Below are 18,269 nucleotides of genomic sequence, written 5' to 3'. Positions count from 1 at the left end.
GCAAGACAGTCACCCTAGCTGGTGAGCTATCTTTTGAGCCTGAAAAAATCTTCAAAAGATTTTGTGAAGCTGGGGTGGCTCTTAATAGCTCTTGCCTCTCTGTGCTTTTCATTTATAACCTGCAGGTCTTGAGATCTGAAAATCTCACTCCTCTTTGGGGCCAGAAAGCTATATTTTGAGCAGTCATTTGAATTTTTTGTTGTTGTCTGAGTGAAGTAAAGAAGTTCCATATGCTTGGCTAATCCAGATTTTGTTGCTGTTGTTGTTGCCTAGGTTATTGAAAATGAGCCCTTTTCTAGAAATAGAGGACTTGGTACTAATTCGCTGCCTAAAGCAAGTGCCTGGTGCAGGTGGCAGCTTCTGAGGGCTTGTCCAGTGGGGTGCAGTGTCACGGGCTGAGGAGGCAGTGACGTGGGCTGGTAGAGCAGAATTGGTTCTACCCACTCAGTTGGAATCTGTTTACTCCACGTGTCAGATCATCTCACCAACTGAAACCACCCTACTGCATAACCACCATGGGAAAAGGCTGTCTTAATTCATTCATTTATTTTTTATGTACTTGGTGAATAAACGAAGTGCCCTGGGCATATGTGACATTGCCTCCCTGCCCCAGCTATTTTGGTCTCTATGTTGAGAGAAGAGAGAATGAGAGACAGCAGAACAGCTCTCCACCATGCAGGGATTGGCTGTGGTGTCATACATGTGGATTGGCTCCTGTGTGGTTCTGTGTGCTCTTCTTGACAGCTGTTAACCAGCCCCTGGAAAAAGTAGGGCATCTTAGATCTGTGGCCACATTCAGTTTTAATCATGGAAAAGAAATTATGGGATCCATACATACTCTGTGGAATACTACTGTGCAATAAAAAAGATGATATGACCTCCTTTGGGACAAAATGGATGGATCTGCAAGTGATTATGCTTAGCAAAATAAATAAAGAGATGAAAGATGATTACTGAATGGTTTCCACTTATGTGGGATCTAGAACCACATGAACTTAACAAAATAAATAAAACAAACAAACAAAGAAACCCCAAAAAACCAAAAACCTGTCTCCTAAGACTTTGTGAAAACTATGGCCGTTAGTGTTGGAAGGGTGAGGATACAGAACTTTGGTGGTGGGTGTGGTATGGAACTATACTCTGTAATCTGGCAACCTTGTAAGCCACTATTAATCACCTGTTAATTAAAAGAAAAAAATTTAATCCTAGGTTAGATGCTCTGCAAATAGAGAACAATCTAAAGTTCTCCTAAGGCAAAGCGAGTCCTTACACCCATTCATTTTTTAACTATAAAAGCGTTCACTTTTTTTTAATGTAATCGAGCCATTCATTTCATAAACATAGAGCAAACACCTTGAGTGTTCACCAGAGTTATGTTCTGGAATGTTAACCCAAGCACCTGATAATTTGGCCAAATTTAATTTTCTTTAATCGCCAGCTCTTGACAGTGAAACTGTGCGGTTAGTTCGGCAATAGGCGGCATTTAGAATTGGAAGAAAAGCAGCAGAAGCCCCCAGTTGAAAGAGGCTTTGACTCTGACCAAACCCCAAGTTCTTTCTTCTGTCTCCATCTGGCAACCACCTTCCTTCCCCACACTGAGACTCGGGCATGCAGTTGCACAAGAGCCATTTTCTCTTCTGCGAGTTGACATCTGTGAGTGGTTTTTTAAGCAGCATCTAATGAAATAGTGTCTACTTGCCCTTTTGATTAACATCTGTCTTGAGCAGAAAACTGCCTGTGTAGGATTTGGGCAGCTTGCAGCACATCTGGACCATGTGCCCTGCCCCCCCCCCCCCACCATTACACACCCCCTATGATGCTGGGAATCCTTTGGCATCCTGGCTTTGCATGATCTCTGTCTTCTCTCATACCTTGTGCATGCACCCCCCCCCCCAATTGGCTCTTCTTTTTTAAAAAAAAGTTTTCTAAAATATTTATTTATTTATTCCCTTTTGTTGCCCTTGTTTTTATTGTTGCTTTAGTTATTGTTGTTGTTATTGATGTCATCGTTGTTGGATAGAACAGAGAGAAATAGAGAGAGGAGAGTAAGACAGAGAGGGGAGAGAAAGATAGATACCTACAGACCTGCTTTAGGCCAGTGAAGCCACCCTCCTGCAGGTGGGGAGCTGGGGGCTTGAACCAGGTTCCTTAAACCTGTCCTTGCGCTTTGCGCCACCTGCGTTTAACCCGCTGTGTTACCGCCCAACTCCCTGGCTTTTCCTTCTTACCTTTTCACCACCAGACCGTGTCTCCTTTGCTTTAAATTTTTTTTTAATTTTATTATTTATTTTGGGTAGGGACAGAGAAGAATTGAGAGAGAAGGGGAAGATAGAGAGACAGAGAGACTTCTGCAGACCTGCTTCACCACTTGTGAAGTGTCCTCCCAGCAGGTGGGAAAGGGAGGGGTTGAACCCAGGTCCTCATGCACTGTAATGAGTATGCTCTATGGGATGCACCAATGTCCCCGCCCGTTTCCTTTGCTTTAAATGATGTTCCCTGGCATTTGCTGTTTGTTCATCCTGACCCTCCTGAAAGTTGCAGCTTGTGGTGCAGGGTGGCCAGTTTCTGCCCCATTTAATCACACACAAGTCCATGCTTCCTTCTGATGCAGCTTCAGCTCAGCATCTCTCTGGCAAAGAAAACATATATGCTCCCTTCCATGTGTCCAACTACCCTGCAGATAAGAGAGACAGCAGTGTTGGGGGGTGTGGTCATCTTTTACCTTTCTGTTTTCCTCCCAGGCTTTTTTCAGTGTTAGTAGTCTCAGACTTGGGCCAAGTGACACATCACCATGGCTCACACTCACCTATTGCTTTTCTTTCCTTTTCCTGTCTCCTCCTCTTCCCTCTACTTCCTCTTCTGTATATTTTTGTCATCAGTGGGGCTTCACCACTCCAGGGTCACTTTTCTGATAGAGGCAGAGACAGAGAGAGATGGGAAGATATCATCACACTAAAGCTTCCTCCAATGTGAAGTAACTGCTGGGCTCAGATCTGACTCCCGTGTTTCTGGTAGGGACTGTTTGCCTTTCTCACACTGAGCAGGAGAGTGTTGCTGAGCAGAGCCATCAGTGAATGAAAGGGAGCAGCTAGTATTGAAGGGTAGGGGGCCAGCAGGCAAGGGAAGAAGGGGCCCAGTTGGTGAGGGCATTGGAACAGAGAGTGTTGTGACCAGACTTGAAGGATAAGCTGCCACAGAGGTGCGACCTTTCAGTACACTTGGGCGGAGTTGTTTCTGTTCAAAGGAATTCACACAAGCAGAACTGCCCCAAGTGGCACTGTGTGAAGCTTCCAGTGCAGAGTTAGAAGTCATGGAGGTCATAAAAGGTTAATGAGTTGCTGCATTTCTCTCTCCAGGTTTGCAACACCACCACCGACCGGAAGCATGCAGACACCTTCTTGGAGAAGTGCGTCACGGAATCCATCATGAATATCGTGAGCGGCTTCTTCAACTCCCCCTTCTCTGACAACAGCACCAGCCTCCAGGTAATGGGCAGTCCAGACTTGTGGTGCTTGTGGGAGAAGCTGCTATCTTCTTAGAGGGGGATCACTTCCTCCACTGTGAAAATTGCACTCACCATACTGACTGGCCCCTTTCTGAGCTCACTCAGCATTCATTTATTTTTATTATTAACTTTTGGTAAAGTTCAGACCTTGTGCATGTGTGATTTCGCTGCTCCAGGCTGACTTTCTCACAGAAAGAGAGACACGGGGATCTTCTCCTGGGATTGTGGCACTCCTATGAAGTGTCAGGGGTTTGACATGGGCCATATGCATGGCAAGGCAGGTGATCTCCCCTATGAGCTAGCCCTTTGACCCTAGAGAAGACTTAAAAACTATTAGAACCATGTGAAGCTGTGTTTGGGGATCCACATCACTAATTCTTGTACTTACACAACCTATGAAACCATCAAACAAATTCAGAACACATGCTCTACTTGCAGTTGACTGAATCAGGCCGTGTACAGAAATGGTACACCAGGTGCTTGTTAATGGCTTCAAAATTATTGTCTTTCCTATTTAAAAAAATTCTTTTGAAAAATATTTTACCTGTTATTTATTATGTGGAGAAGAAGAGAATTGATAGGAGATGGAGACAGACAGAGAGACAGCTGCAGACCTGCTTTACTGCTTATAAAGCTTCCCCCCTCCCCTGTAGGTGGAGACCAGGACTTGAACCTAGGTCCTTGCATTTGGTAATGTCTGAACTCAACTGGGCGCCCCATAAGCAGGCCCTGTCATTTTTTTTCTGATGAGAATGGAGTCGGAGAGCACATTATTGACTTTCTGCTGCGTCTGGGATGGTGCCTGTCCTGAGATCTTTGTCTCATTAAATAGTACTGAAACTCCAAAGACAGGATAGCATTTCATTTTTTTAAATTTTAATTTATTTATAAAAAGGAAACATTGACAAAACCATAGGATAAAAATGGTACAACTCCACACAATTCCCACCACCAGAACTCCATATCCCATCCCCCTCCCAATAGCTTTCCTATTCTTTAGCCCTCTGGGAGTATGGACCCAAGGTCATTATGGGGTGCAGAAGGTGGAAAGTTTGGCTTCTGTAATTGCTTCCCCACTGAACATGAGCATTGACAGGTCGATCCATACTCCCAGTCTGTCTCTCTCTTTCCCTAGTGGGGCAGGGTTCTGGGGATGCAGAGCTCCAGGACACATTGGTGGGGTTGTCTGTCCAGGCTTCCCTGGTTGGCATCATGCTAGCATCTGGAACCTGGTGGTTGAAAAGAGAGTTAACATATAAAGCCAAACAAGTTGTTGACTAAGCATTTCATTTTAAAGGACTTTGAATAGTTCACAGTCACTGCATGAGGAATGCTAAGGGATTTGATGGCCTTTAACTTTGATGGGCCTTTGAGTGGTCCAGTCACCGCATCAGGAATGCCAAGGGATTGATGGCCCATGTGCCTGATTTCTCTCCATGTCCAGACTCACCAGCCAGTTTTCATTCAGCTGCTGCAGTCCGCTTTCCGGATTTACAATTGCACCTGGCCAAACCCGGTGCAGAAGGCCTCAGTGGAGTCCTGTATCAGAACCCTGGCAGAAGTGGGTGAGTCTGGGGGTGGGTCTCGCTTTGCCTTTAAGACACTGTCAGAAGCTACCCAGCTTCCAGCCTAACAGAAAAGCGGGTCAGGGATTTGCGAAATGGAAGAGAAGTGGTGGCAAAAGATTCCCTACATGACGTGCTTTGGCCATGTTGTCTTGATGTTTCTTTAATACATTTTATGCATTTATATGTTTTTCATTCATTGTATGTCTGAACGGAAATTTAAGATTGTTCAGGCCCTGTAGAAAGCAAGGATTCAGTTGAATTGCTCAGATTTTATTGGGGAGTTGTCTTGTCTACTAAAGCATCTGATTTGTGATTATCATATGAAAAACCTTCCAGTTTTCCAGTTTGGAGTTCCCTTGTATTTGTTGAGGGTCTACTGTAACTTGAAGACCTCAAGAATTATAAATGAAATACAAGATGGGGAAGGGGCCAGGCAGTGGCACACCTGATAGAGAGCACATGTCACAGTGCTCAAAGACCCAGGTTCAAGCACTTGATCCCCACCTGCAAGGGAAGAAGGTTCATGAGTGGTGAAGCAGTCCTGCATCTCTCTCTTTCTCTTTCCTTCTTTGTCACCCCTTCCCTTCTCAATTTCTCTGTATATATTCAAAAATAAATTAATTAACTAAATTAAAAGAAAGACGGAGGTGTTAGCTAAGGAAGAAAGTTCCCCTCAGATCCTGTTTTTCTTTTGGTAAATTTGAGGCCTGTCCAACAGTAGGCAGCTGGGAAATGGGAAAATAAATACAGACTCAGCCAGAGGGGAAAAACAGCAAACAGGTAGCCAGGAGGCTGCTCAGTGGTTAGCATGCAGGACTAGCATGCCTGAGGCTTGGGTTTCAATCCCAGACACCACCTATGCTCATGAAGTAGTCTGTTCTTTCCCACTCTTAACTCTCATTCAGTCAGTGAGTAATCAGATAATTGAAAACAAGCAAACAGATGGGCTGGACCTTCAGGCTCACCATGGTTCTGCAGAGTTGCTCTGAACAGCTCACAGTTTGTCCCTTCTGTCACTTATAGCACAGAGCTTTCTGCATACTGCGTCTCATTGGTTCTGCCCTGGGTTTTCAGATGACCAGCACCCTGCAGCTGAGGGAGCAGAGCACAGACCTCTGCTGGGCAGTCTGGCAGGGTTCTGTCTGTGCTCAGTTCCCCTGCAAATGGCCTCACTAAGCCTGCTCCAAAGCCTCTGAATCTCCCCACCCCATCTGCAATTTTGAACTAAGTGATTCTTTTTTTTTAATGAACAGAATTTAATGACAGCCCCAGTTTTAATCTGGATAAATTAAAGAGCAGTTATTGCCCGAGAGATCAGTTGAACATTAGAATGAAGTTACTCACAGAATTCATCTAGGCGATTGATTATATAACCATTAGGCTGGGATGGGTTTCTCTGACGCCAGGAAGAGGCAGAGAAGATATTGTAAAGATGGTATCATTCTGGGAGCAACAAAAATAGACAGAAATTAAGAGAAAGCTGAACAAGAAATGGGATAGAATATGATTGTCACACTATTTCCAGCAACTTGGGAGGCTGTTTTTCTTTCTTTGGTTTTCTTACCAGAGCCCTGCTCAGCTCTGGTTTATGGTGGTGCTAGAGATTGAATCTGGGATTTTGGAGCCTCAGGCATGAGAGTCTTTTTGCATAACCATTATGCTATCTACCCCCTGCCTGAGAGGTTGGTTTTTTGTTTTGTTTTGTTTTGTTTTTAATGGGGCGGGGAGGGCTAGTGTCTTTAACACATAGGTATAGCTTCTCATCTCATCTCCCCTTGATTGATGTCTAGGAAACACAGCAGCAGGACCCCAGTATCCCTTCATCCTGTCCCCTTCCCTCTTTCCCCAGAGTCCTTTGCTTTAATGCAATATGCCACACCCAGTCCAAGTCTCACCTTATATCTTCCTTTATTTTCCTTCATCCTTAAGCTTCACCTATAGGTAAGATCATTCCATATTGATCTTTCTTTGTCCGGCTTCTCTCATTCAATATGATGCCTTTGAGTTCTGACCACACTATCGCAAAGGACAGGACTTTGCCATTTTAATATAGTGCTCCATTGTATGTATGTGCCACAACTTCCTTAGCCATTTCATTCATCTGTCCTAGGGCATCTGGTTGCTTGTGATTTCTTGATGGAAAATAGTTGAGGAAGATGCTGATTCATTGCAAATCACTAGACTGCTTCACACCTAAGATACCCCGTGGACAATTCCCCAGCCCACTTTGGCTCAGCTGCCCCCGTGGGTTGCACCCCACTGCTTGGTGTCCATGGCTGCTTGACCTCTTACTTACCTTAGGGAGTAGCTCCCTTGGTCTAGTTTTCCCCTCCACTGCTGACAGACACTTCCTAGTGGTCAGGGGCTCTCCAGGACTTCAGCTCAGTGCATCCATCTCTGCTCTCTCCCCAGTCTTTATCGAGAGCAAAACAGTAGAAATCAGCATAAACACTATATATTTTATACAGTACATCAATATATGTATATACTTGTTAGTGATTTGATAGCGGCTTATAAGATTACTGGGGTTGAGTTCCACACCACATCCCTCCCACCAAAGTTCTGTGCACCTTCCCAAAAGGCAAAAGCATTTTCTCAACCATCTGCAAGTGGGTGTTGTGTGTTGGAAGAGGACTCAACTCGCAGCAATGAGGTCACAGTTCTCAACCACAGGCCGTGGATGGATAAGCGAGATCTGCAAGGTCAGGGAGGCTGGTCGAGGTCACAGCACAGCTGGGGACAGAGTCAGGGCCTGTGAGCCCTGGGGAACGAGGAGCTCACAGACCTTTGTTTATGGTTTCCCACATCACAAACCCACTTCAGTAGGAACTACCTACTATATAAGTTCAAGGTACAAAATACATGGGGTCGGGTGGTGGCGCACATGGTTGAGTGCACATGTTACCATATACAAGGACCTGGGTTCAAGCCCCATAGTCCCCACTTGCAGGGGGGAAGAAGCTCTGCGAGTGGTGAACCAGGGCTGCAGGTGTCTCTCTGTCCCTATCACCCCTTTTGAATAATTAAAAAGTTTTAAAAAGATACTAAAGCTCTGCCAGGAAGGATGCTGGCTAGGCTTCCCTGGATTGAAGACCCCACAAATGTGTCCTGGAGCTCAGCTTCCCCAGAGACACACCCTACTAGGGAAAGAGAGAGGCAGACTGGGGGTATGGACCGACCAGTCAACGCCCATGTTCAGCGGGGAAGCAATTACAGAAGCCAGACCTTCTACCTTCTGCAACCCTCAACGACCCTGGGTCCATGCTCCCAGAGGGATAGAGAATGGGAAAGCTACCATGGGAGGGGGTGGGTTATGGGGATTGGGTGTTGGGAATTGTGTGGAGTTGTACCCCTCCTACCTTATGCTTTTGTTCACTAGTCCTTTCTTAAATAAAAAATTAAAAAAAAAATTTCAAAGCAATTAGAAAAGAGATAAAGGACTGGTGAATTAGGTTCCTAAAGGTTTGGAGAAGCTCTTGCTGGGAAGAGTGTTCCTTGAGTTCAATGGCTGTCATGTGTGTGTGTGTGTGTGTGTGTGTGTGTGTGTGTGTGTGTGTGAGAGAGAGAGAGAGAGAGAGAGAGAAATATGAAAGTTTATAAGCTCTTAAAAGTGAAGCTGAAAACTCTGGCATTACTTGACCCTGTGTGCCGTACTAGACTTTGCTGATCAAACTTCAAAGCTCTCTGATCCTGACTTTTCAAGGCTTAGATGCCCCCTGAGGTCTCACAGTTTTGTAAAACTCTGTTAAATAACTAATAATATAGGAGGGGAATAAAGATCAGGTGTTTTTGAATGACCTATATCTATAGAAATGACTGATGCCCCCTCCCTCTGTTTCACTCCTAAGGTTTGAAGTGCAGTTTGACATTGGTAAGACCACACACACACACACACACACACACACACACACACACACACGGCAAAGGATCAGAAGAAGATACAAGGTCTTAAGCAGTATCAGACATGAATTCTCAGGCAACACTGTAAACTGCTTAGTGGCATCATTATCTTTCTTGGTGCTTTTGGAGATTGAAAACCAAGAGGTGTTTTAATGTGCTCATTCTTCAGTTTACTCACACACAGGTTTATTTACATGTGACTGTGGATAACTAGAGCAAGAGAACTTGCAAAGAAAAAGTAGTCTCTTGGACTTAGTAAGAACCTTAGTCTAAGAGAAGTGTCTTTTAGATTTTGTGTGAACTGTAGTGGTGGGAATCCCAGTACTTCGGTGGAGAGTGTGGCGGCTTCCACGGACATATCTGAGTGTGAAACTAGACCTCCTGGAAACTTTTTACTTGTAAATCACTATTAAGCCACTAATAGTAAAGAAAAAAAAATAAAGAAAATTCAACCACAGATGTTAGAAACACTTTGAAAAGAAACATCCAAGTATGACTTCCATCTTATTTCACTTAAAAAAAATTCTGTTCCACACATTTCATGAGCTTCAAATGATTGGGGGGGTATTGTTGGGTATTTTGTTGGCAATGTAACCTTTTTTCCAAATGGAAATTCTGTAAAGTATCTTTTGCAAATGGTTTGAATAATGAACATCAATCTTCAAGCCAATTGTTTCCAAATGCTTTGAACATGTAGAAAATATTAGCCCTTGGAGAAGAGAAATTCAGCATCTATTAGACACACATATCTGTCTAAATCTATCCAAGGTATTGCCATTGATAGTACAGTGAGTGGCGAAAGACACCCAACTATGGTCTTCAGAAATCACACTCTTACTTAAAAATTCTAAATCTGAGTAAGTTACAAGATACGGCCTATTGTTACCAAGTTGCTCATATGCTAGCCTAACTGATTTATAGTGATCCCCTCATTATCTGAAAGATTCTTTTTCCAGATGTTTGGAAATTATCAAAACATTTTATTTCTTCAGTGAGTTTTCAGCATATTGTGAAGGTGGGGAGAGGCAAACAGGTATAGTCATCACACAACAGAACAAAAACAAAGTACCTCATCTACCCTGCATTTCTAGATTAGAATATTCAATGAATATTCTTGGCATGAATAAAATAAAATAGACAAGTGACTAAAAATAAATGAGTGTATATCAAGTGCTTACCACTGGCTAAAATAGTCTCTTGGTGTAGGTCCATATTGAAATGTATTGAACCCAATTGCTTCTCAGTTTTATTTTACTTACACTGCTTCCTGTAATTTTACACTCAAAGGAGAAGAAAGTAAATGGCCAGGACTGTAATTCCTGGACATTAGAACTCTGATGGGTGAGTGTCTGATTCTCATGCCACCAGCACCATAGCAGAGTATCTTCCTCTGTACTAACAGGATATGCTGCTAAATCCTGAGAACTCTGCCACTCCTTCAAGTGAAAGTATGTTTCTAGTTCTAGTAAACCTTTCTCCATGTGACTAAGGAAAGGAAAGCTTTCCAAATGACTGAAAGGTACTGGCTTCCTGTTTCCGTGAATGGTCACTTCTTGTGTTTTGCTTTTTCTAAAGTTTTCTCTTTTTTCTTACTGATTTGTTTAGCTTTTTAGTAAGGAAATGAGCTTGTTGGCTCTATGTAAATATTGTTTTTCTTAATTTTTCACGTGTCTTTTTTTTTTCTTTTATTGTTGGCATGTAGCAACTATATATAGATAGATAGGTAGATAGGTAGATAGATAAATAGATAGATAGACAGACAGACAGATAGATAGATAGATAGATAGATTTTCAGTGTTTTCTTTCATCTTCAGAATGGTCTTAATCAGCCTAGGGTGTTTGTTTAATTCCCATGGAGAATTTTCATGGCTTCAGTTTTTTCTGTCCATCTGTGCTTTTGGGGTGGCTGTTGACAGTGTTAAGGTCTCTGGAATGTGTTTCTCTATAAGGTATAAAGTATGAAGTTAATTTTTCCCTGATGAGTTGTCAGGCATGCCTATGCTATTGTAGTTCTTGCACAAGACATAAAACGATATTCTTGATTCATCTGGGGATTGAGTATACTTGGAGCGCTGAGCAGGAAAGTTGATTTTCACATTCTGTGTGTCCCCCCCCCCCATCATTATTGTGGCTTCATTGTCCCTGACTGAGTTATTTCAGATAAAGACAAAGAGAAAGACAAAGGGAGTGAGGGAGAGATGCTAAATCACCAAAAACTTCCTCCATGTGCTGGAGCCAGGCTCGAGCTTGGGTCATAAGTATGACAAAAGGCTATCTTGCTGTCCCTCAATTTCATATTGTTAGTGCTCTTCAGATTAAAAACTCAAGTGTTCCACCTCACATTTACACATTGCCTAATCTAGATAAGTGTTTTTAAAGACTTAACTTAATTTCCACCACCAATATAGTACTGGGGATCGAACCCAGGACTTGTGCTCTACCCACTGAGCCATCTCCCTGGCCCCCACCTTAGAATGTTGCTGTACTACACAGCAGGTGTCCACCCCCTCTCTGCTCACCTTCTGTGCACCTGCTGTGGCCACCAGCTGTTTCATCTTTGTGCTTGGACAGTCCTGTGGTGCCCCTCACCTCCCCCTAGTTGATTCCTGTTAAGCCTTGAACTATGTATACCATTCCCCCCACCACCACCACCCATCAGGAGCACTCCCGTGTGTGTCAGAGGCTCTCTACTGACCCTAATCATGTCTACTTAAACAAAAAGTAATATGAACTTTGTCGTGAGACACAATCAGGTTGTGTCTCCACCGCATCTTGAAACTTCTGCAAAGACTTGTCCTGTTGGGGGCTGGGTGGTGGCATACCACTTAAGTGCACAGAGTACTAGTGTAAATAAAAATTCTGAAGGTAGTGCACAATAGTCTGCTGTGAGTAGACTAAGACTCTTTAAGTGCAGCAAGCAAGGAGAAAGCCCTAAAAAAGACACCATAAAGTACTTAATCAAATATTTTCTACTTAGCAGTGGGGACACTTCTTTTGCTTGGAGGCAAAAAAAAAAGACTTTTTTCCTACCCAGTGAAAGCTTTTTGGATATAATAATGGGATAGCTGTGAGTTAAGGCCTCCCACTGTCGAGAGCCCCCTCCCTGCAAGCTCAACAAGACATAACTGCATTAATAATGCCATCTCCCCTCCTGTATTTTATTTTATTGCAACCAGGGTTATTGCTGGTGCTTGATGCCAGCATTTTGAATCCATTGCTCTCATTAATTTGTTTCTAATGTTATTTTTTTATTATTGGATAGGACAGGGAGAAGTTGAGAGGGGAAGGGAGATAGGGAGTAAAAGATAGACACCTGCAGACCTGCTTCACCGCTACTGAAGCAGATCCCCTGCAGGTGGGGAATGGGGGCTCGAACCCTGGTCCTTGTGCTTGGCAATTTGTGTGCTTAACTAGGTGCACCATCACCCAGCCCCATCTCTCCTAATTTTTGAACAACTCCATTGATTTCTCACTGGTAAAATAACCCAAACAAAGCACAGAGTTGGCGTTAGAGCTCCTGCCCAGTAGGCTGAGGGCTAAAGTTAGTGCATTGCTTCTCTCAATACAGAGGGTGAGTGAAGAAGGAGAGAGAGGAGAAAGCAGAGCATCATTGTGATGCATGGGATGCTGACACAGCACTCAGGAACTCAGGCTTGCAAGTCCAAAGCTCTTGTTATTGCACCACCTCCGGGGCTGCTAAATCTTACTGATCACCGTTAACCCCAGGGATACATCTTAGCCCCTGTCAATGTAGACTGTGAAAACGAAGATTATCTTTGCTTAACAGAATATACTAACCTCAGATCTTAGTTTAGTGCTGCATTTGAAAAATACCGTTCAGGTGATTTCACTTTCTTGCAAATGAGATCATGAATTAATTCTCTTCTTTTTTTAGCCACCTTTCCTCCAGCTTTAATTGTTAAACAATATATGAGAAAGTTAAATTAGCTTTGCTTTCAAATTAATATTTTTAATATTTTGACAGAGCAGAGAATCAATTCCAGGTCATGTCTTTAAAGGCACTAATGTTTTTACAGTTGCTTGAAAAAATGTTTTATCGCTGTCTGCACAATTGGAATATTTTACTCCAATTGTCTTTGCTCCAATTGCATGGTTGATTTTCTTGTCTTGCCCAGAAATTGGGCTTTTGCTGGGGTTTACCTGTGGATATGTATGTTTTAACTAGTTAATGTATACCATGCAGCTCATACAGAAACAGGAGATGAGGAAATAATCTTTAAATTGGTGTGGTTTCTGGGAAAGAGGAAAATCCCCTTTCAACATAGTGTAGTGGTGAAGATGTCCATGCTGAGTCCACACTAGGTTGGTGATAAGCAGCTGGGGGGACATGGGGAGGGGAGGCTTTTTTTTCTTATTGGTGGAATTAATGCTTTACAGTAAATACAGTTTTTTTTGATGTTTAATTTTTTTTCAGTTTTTTGCAAAGTTCCATCCTGGGTCCTTCTCCACCATCATAGACCAAGACCTAAAAGTCCCCTCTCCCCCCACCTGAGTCCTTTACTTTGGTGAAATACACTAAACCCAGTCCAGGTTCTGCTTTAGTTTTCCCTTCTGTTCTTATTTCTTAAATTCTGTCCATGAGTGAGATCATCCCAGATTCATCTTTCTCTTTCTGGCTGATCTCACTTCATATGATTCCTTCAAGCTTCATCTAAGATGAGGTAAAAAAAGGTGAATGCATTCTTTTTAACAGCTGCATAGTATTCCATTGTGTATACAGACTGCAGCTTGCTCAGCCACTCATCTGTTGTTGGACACCTGGGTTGCTTCCAGGTTTTGGCTACTACAAATTGTGCTGCTATGAACATAGATATATGCATATCTTTTTGGATGGGTGTGTTTATTTCCTTAGGATATATTCCTGTTAGAGGAAATGCAGGGCAGGTCCACTTCAAGCCTTCTGAGAGGTCTCCAGACTGCTCTCCACAGAGATTGAACCAATTTAGGTTCCCACCAGCAGTGCAGGAGGGTAGAAGGGTTCCTTTACCCTTGCAACCTCCGCAGCATTTGTTGTTGTAATTTCTGATGTATGACATTCTCACATTGGGGTGTTTCTAACCTCATCTGGGGCTGGGCTAGCTGAGGTGTAGCCACCAGACCTTGTCACCATGATAGAATGGGTCACTGAGCCCTCTGTAAGACATGTTCACGGAAGGATGCTAGGTGATGGCTGGTGGCTTCTATGGTTTCCACAGGGCCTCAGTATAATTTTGGCAGAATTGGAATTTTGGGCAGTACTAGGTTCATAATTTGATATTTTTGTGGCTTAGAAAACAACATGCAGGGGGCCAGGCAGGGGTGCCCCAGGCTAAATGCACATAGTATGAAGTGCAAAGATCCTGGTTCGAAACCTCAGGTCCCATCTGCAGGGGGGTCACTTCACAAATGGTGAAGAAGGTCTGAAGGTGTCTTTCTCTATATATCTTTCCCTCTCCTCTCAATTTCCCTCTATCTTGTACAAAAATAATTTTTAAATGGCCACAAGAAGCCAGGTGGTGGTGCACCCAGTTAAGCACACATAGTACTAAGCACAAGGACTTTGGTAAGCATCTGGGTTCAAGCCCCTGGCTCCCCTCCTGCAGGGTAGAAGCCTCACAAGTGGCAGAGCATATCTGCAGGTGTCTGTCTCTCTCTCCCTCCCCTCCTCTCTCTCAATTTCTCTCTGTCATATAAAAAAAAAGGGGGGGGGGAATAAAAGGCTTCCAGGAGTCATGGATTCATAGTGCTAACATTGAGCCCCAGTGCTAAACCCTGAAGGCAAAAAAAAAAAAAAAAAAAGAAAGAAAGAAAGGGAAAATAACATGCACAGGGGCCAAAAAATACTTACACACACACGCAGCTCCTCTTCATGGTGTTTGGTTCTAGGGATTGAAGCTGAGGCCTAGGGCATGCTTATTGTGAGCCCTACCCACTGTGCCACCTCCCCGCCTCTCTAAATCCTATCTTTATGTTCCACACTGTACAAAAATAAGGAAATGAGCATATGGACTTCATCTCTGCCTCTTCTCTCCCCCCCTTTGTTCTAATTTTTTGTTTGAATCTTACAACTTTATGTTGTAAAGACTTTTGGCTTTTGCATTCTGTTTTGAAATACAATGAAATCTCTTAGGGGATCAACAAAGTTTTGTACAAATTAGTGATCAGAGCTGGCATGGATATTTTTCACTCTTGAACCATCAGAGGTAGAAAGGTGGAGCTTGGCTATTGAAACTTCGCTCGCTGGGAGGGATTCCCAACCATTGCTTTGTCCTTTGGCTACTGCTGTCCCCTCTGTCCATGCAGGACTTTTGGCTCATGGGGAAGCAGAACCTCACTGTCAGCTTGCAGACATCTACCTCTCATGAGTCCTGGGCTGCTTCCCCAGTCACTTCCTCCCTCGGTCTTGCTTGGTTGCATCCCTGGGAACATTGGTTTCCCATCCTCTTCTGTACAGCTGTGCTTCTCTTCCTTCTCCGTAGACCAACCCCATCATCTCTCTGCCCACAGAGCTGCTGTACCTACTCTGTCTTACGTACAGCAAGCTCCCTCATGGTCCAGGATTGCTACACAAGTCTGACAAAACAGACACACCGGTGACCTTGGGGACAAGGGCATGTACTGTGTAGGGTCTTCCAGAGCGTATCTATGCCTTTAAATTTTCACTGTTCATTTTTTCTTTCAGATGTTTCACCATGTGCAGTTTTGTGCATGTGTGCACATGCAAACAGTACTCACATTGAAGCATGTAGGTTCCCCTGTGTTTCCTGTACTCCCTTCTTATTTTCCTTGGTGTCTGGGAAGGTACAGATGTGCATAGTTGTTCTGCAGTGTTCTGTGCCAATGTTTCATGAAACATAGTTCAAACAGTAAGTCAGAACTCTTAAATGTTTAATGAGTCCACTTTAATAATTGTTCTTAAATGAAAGCTTGCAAGTTAAAAGCTTTTGCAGTTCTATAAATGATTTAGTGGCAGAGTTTAGAGGTGTGATTTCCCCCCCTTCCCTCCGAGTCCCACCCCCCAGTTTTCTTGCGACAGAATGTTGTGTTAACTGTGGTCCATGCATGTTGACTTGACATGTGCACATATTATAGATCAATGACCACAATACAGTTAAGATCATTATAACTTGTCTCTTGTGATGAGTACTTCAGCAGTCTGATCTCAACAACTTTCAGCTAGGCAGCACAGTATTATTAGCCTTAGGAACCAATCCACACACTGTGTTGGGGAACTTAAACCTTTCTTCTCTTTTCACTTCTTTCTTTTTAAAGTTAGCAGTTTTGTTATATATAAACACGCTCTTGTATCTTATAAGGATCTGTGAGCGTGTGTGTGTGTGTTTATATGTATGTATGCTATTGAGGGATTTGTTTTATTTTTATTTTATTTATTTAAGAAAGGAGACATTAACAAAATCATAAGATGGGGGGGGGGGGTTACAACTCCACACAATTCCCGCCACCCAATCTCCATATCCCATCCCCTCCCCAATAGCTTTCCCATTCTCTATCTCTCTGGGAGCATGGACCCAGGGTAGTTATGGGTTGCAGAAGGTGGGAGGTCTGGCTTCTGTAATTGCTTCCCCGCTGAACATGGGCATTGACTGGTCGATCCATACGCCTAGTCTGCCTCTCTTTCCCTAGTAGGGTGAGTCTCTGGGGAAGCGGAGCTCCAGGACTCATTGGTGGGGTCTTCAGTCCAGAGAAGCCTGGCCAGCATCCTGATGGCATCTGGAACCTGGTGTCTGAAAAGAGAGTTAACATACAAAGCCAAACAAATTGTTGAAGAATCATGGACCCAAAGGTTGGAATAGTGGAGAGGAAGTGTTGGGGGGTACTCACTGCAAACTCTAGTGTACTACTGCTTTCAGGTATATATTTGCCCTAGTTTATGGATATGTGTGAACATATGCTCTATCTCATGGAACCTGGTCTATATCTAGGTTTTGGGACTTTGTTAGGAAGTGAACCACCTGGGATGGAATTAGAGAATACTATGAAAGGAAAGGTCTCACCCGAGTGATGAAGCTGAAGGGTTGTCGTTCCACACCTGAAGTCTCTGGACACAGTCTGAAGTGAAGCATGCTGGGGTGGCACTCATTGCGTTGATTAGGTTTCAATCAGTGGATGCAATATTATTTGATAAGAATTGGGAGAAGCATACGGGAAAGTGGGCCCTACCCTAGGGCCCCAGGACTGGGGAAAGTTTAGGCTCTATAGTGGAAATGTGAGGTTCCTGCTGTCTTAAGGTTCAAGAAGACAATGGATAGTTACTGTTATCATCACATTATTTGGTAATTGGATTTACTTTGAGAAGTCCCTTTGTTAGACATACAATCAATTTCCCCCCTCTCATATTAATTAAATAGTGATTTATATGACTACAATTTAATAGGTGTGTACATAAACACCATTCCCATCACCAAAAAAGATTGTGTTCCATCCCACCCCCCCCCACCCACCCCCCGCAACCTCCCCCCCCCCCCCCCCGCTGGCCCAGGAAGCCGCATGTCCACCCTCCCCCTCACCACAGGGCTTTAATTTTGGTGCCCTACTTTCAATTTAGTCAGATCCTGCTTTTAGTTTCCCTTTCTGATCTTCTTTCTCTACTTCTGTTGATAAGTGGGATCATCCCATACTCATCTTTATCTTTCTGACTTAGCTCACTTAACATAATTCCTTCTAGCTCTGACCAAGATGGGTCAGAGAAGTTGAGTTCATTGTTCTTAGTAGCTGCATAGTATTCCATTGTGTATATATACCACAGCTTTCTCAGCCACTCATCTGTTATTGGGCACCTGGGTTGCTTCCAGGTTTTAGCTATTATGAATTGTGCTGCTATGAACATATGTGTACACATATCTTTTTGGTTGGGTGTTATGGAGTCCTTGGGGTACATCCCCAGGAGAGGAATTACTGGGTCATATGGAAGGTCCATGTCTAGCCTTGTGAGAGTTCTCCAGACTGCTCTCCAGAGAGGCTGGACCAATTTACATTCCCACCAGCAGTGCAAAAGGGTTCCTCTGTCCCCACAGCCTCTCCAGCATTTGTTGCTGCTGTCCTTTTTGATGTATGCCATTCTTACAGGAGTGAGGTGGTATCTCAGTGTTGTCTTTCTTTGCATTTCTCTGACAGTGAGTGACCTGGAGCAGTTTTTCATGTTTGTTAGCCTTTTGGATCTCCTCTAGAGTGAATGTTCTGTTCATATCCTCTGCCCATTTATGGATGGGATCATTTGCTTTTTTGGTGCTAAGTTTGCTGAGCTCTTTGTATATTTCAGTGACTGTTTTATTTTT

The 18,269-nt window shown here is 43.5% G+C and overlaps 1 protein-coding gene across 3 annotated transcripts in view; it reads left to right on the top strand.

Moving 5' to 3' along the window:
- ITPR2 (inositol 1,4,5-trisphosphate receptor type 2) overlaps positions 1-18,269 on the top strand; it is a 380,387-nt gene that overhangs the window by 213,417 nt on the left and 148,701 nt on the right. For all 3 annotated transcript variants that reach the window (XM_007517924.3, XM_060194552.1, XM_060194551.1), the window contains 2 exons: positions 3,357-3,485; positions 4,950-5,070. In XM_007517924.3, coding sequence (XP_007517986.1) covers positions 3,357-3,485; positions 4,950-5,070 — 250 coding nt within the window. The remainder of the gene's footprint in view (positions 1-3,356; positions 3,486-4,949; positions 5,071-18,269) is intronic.

The sequence above is a fragment of the Erinaceus europaeus genome, chromosome 7 (assembly GCF_950295315.1).
Source record: "Erinaceus europaeus chromosome 7, mEriEur2.1, whole genome shotgun sequence".
Classification (NCBI taxonomy): domain Eukaryota; kingdom Metazoa; phylum Chordata; class Mammalia; order Eulipotyphla; family Erinaceidae; genus Erinaceus; species Erinaceus europaeus.
The sequence above is the reverse complement of the archived record's forward strand: the minus strand, read 5'-3'. Positions and strand labels throughout refer to the sequence as shown.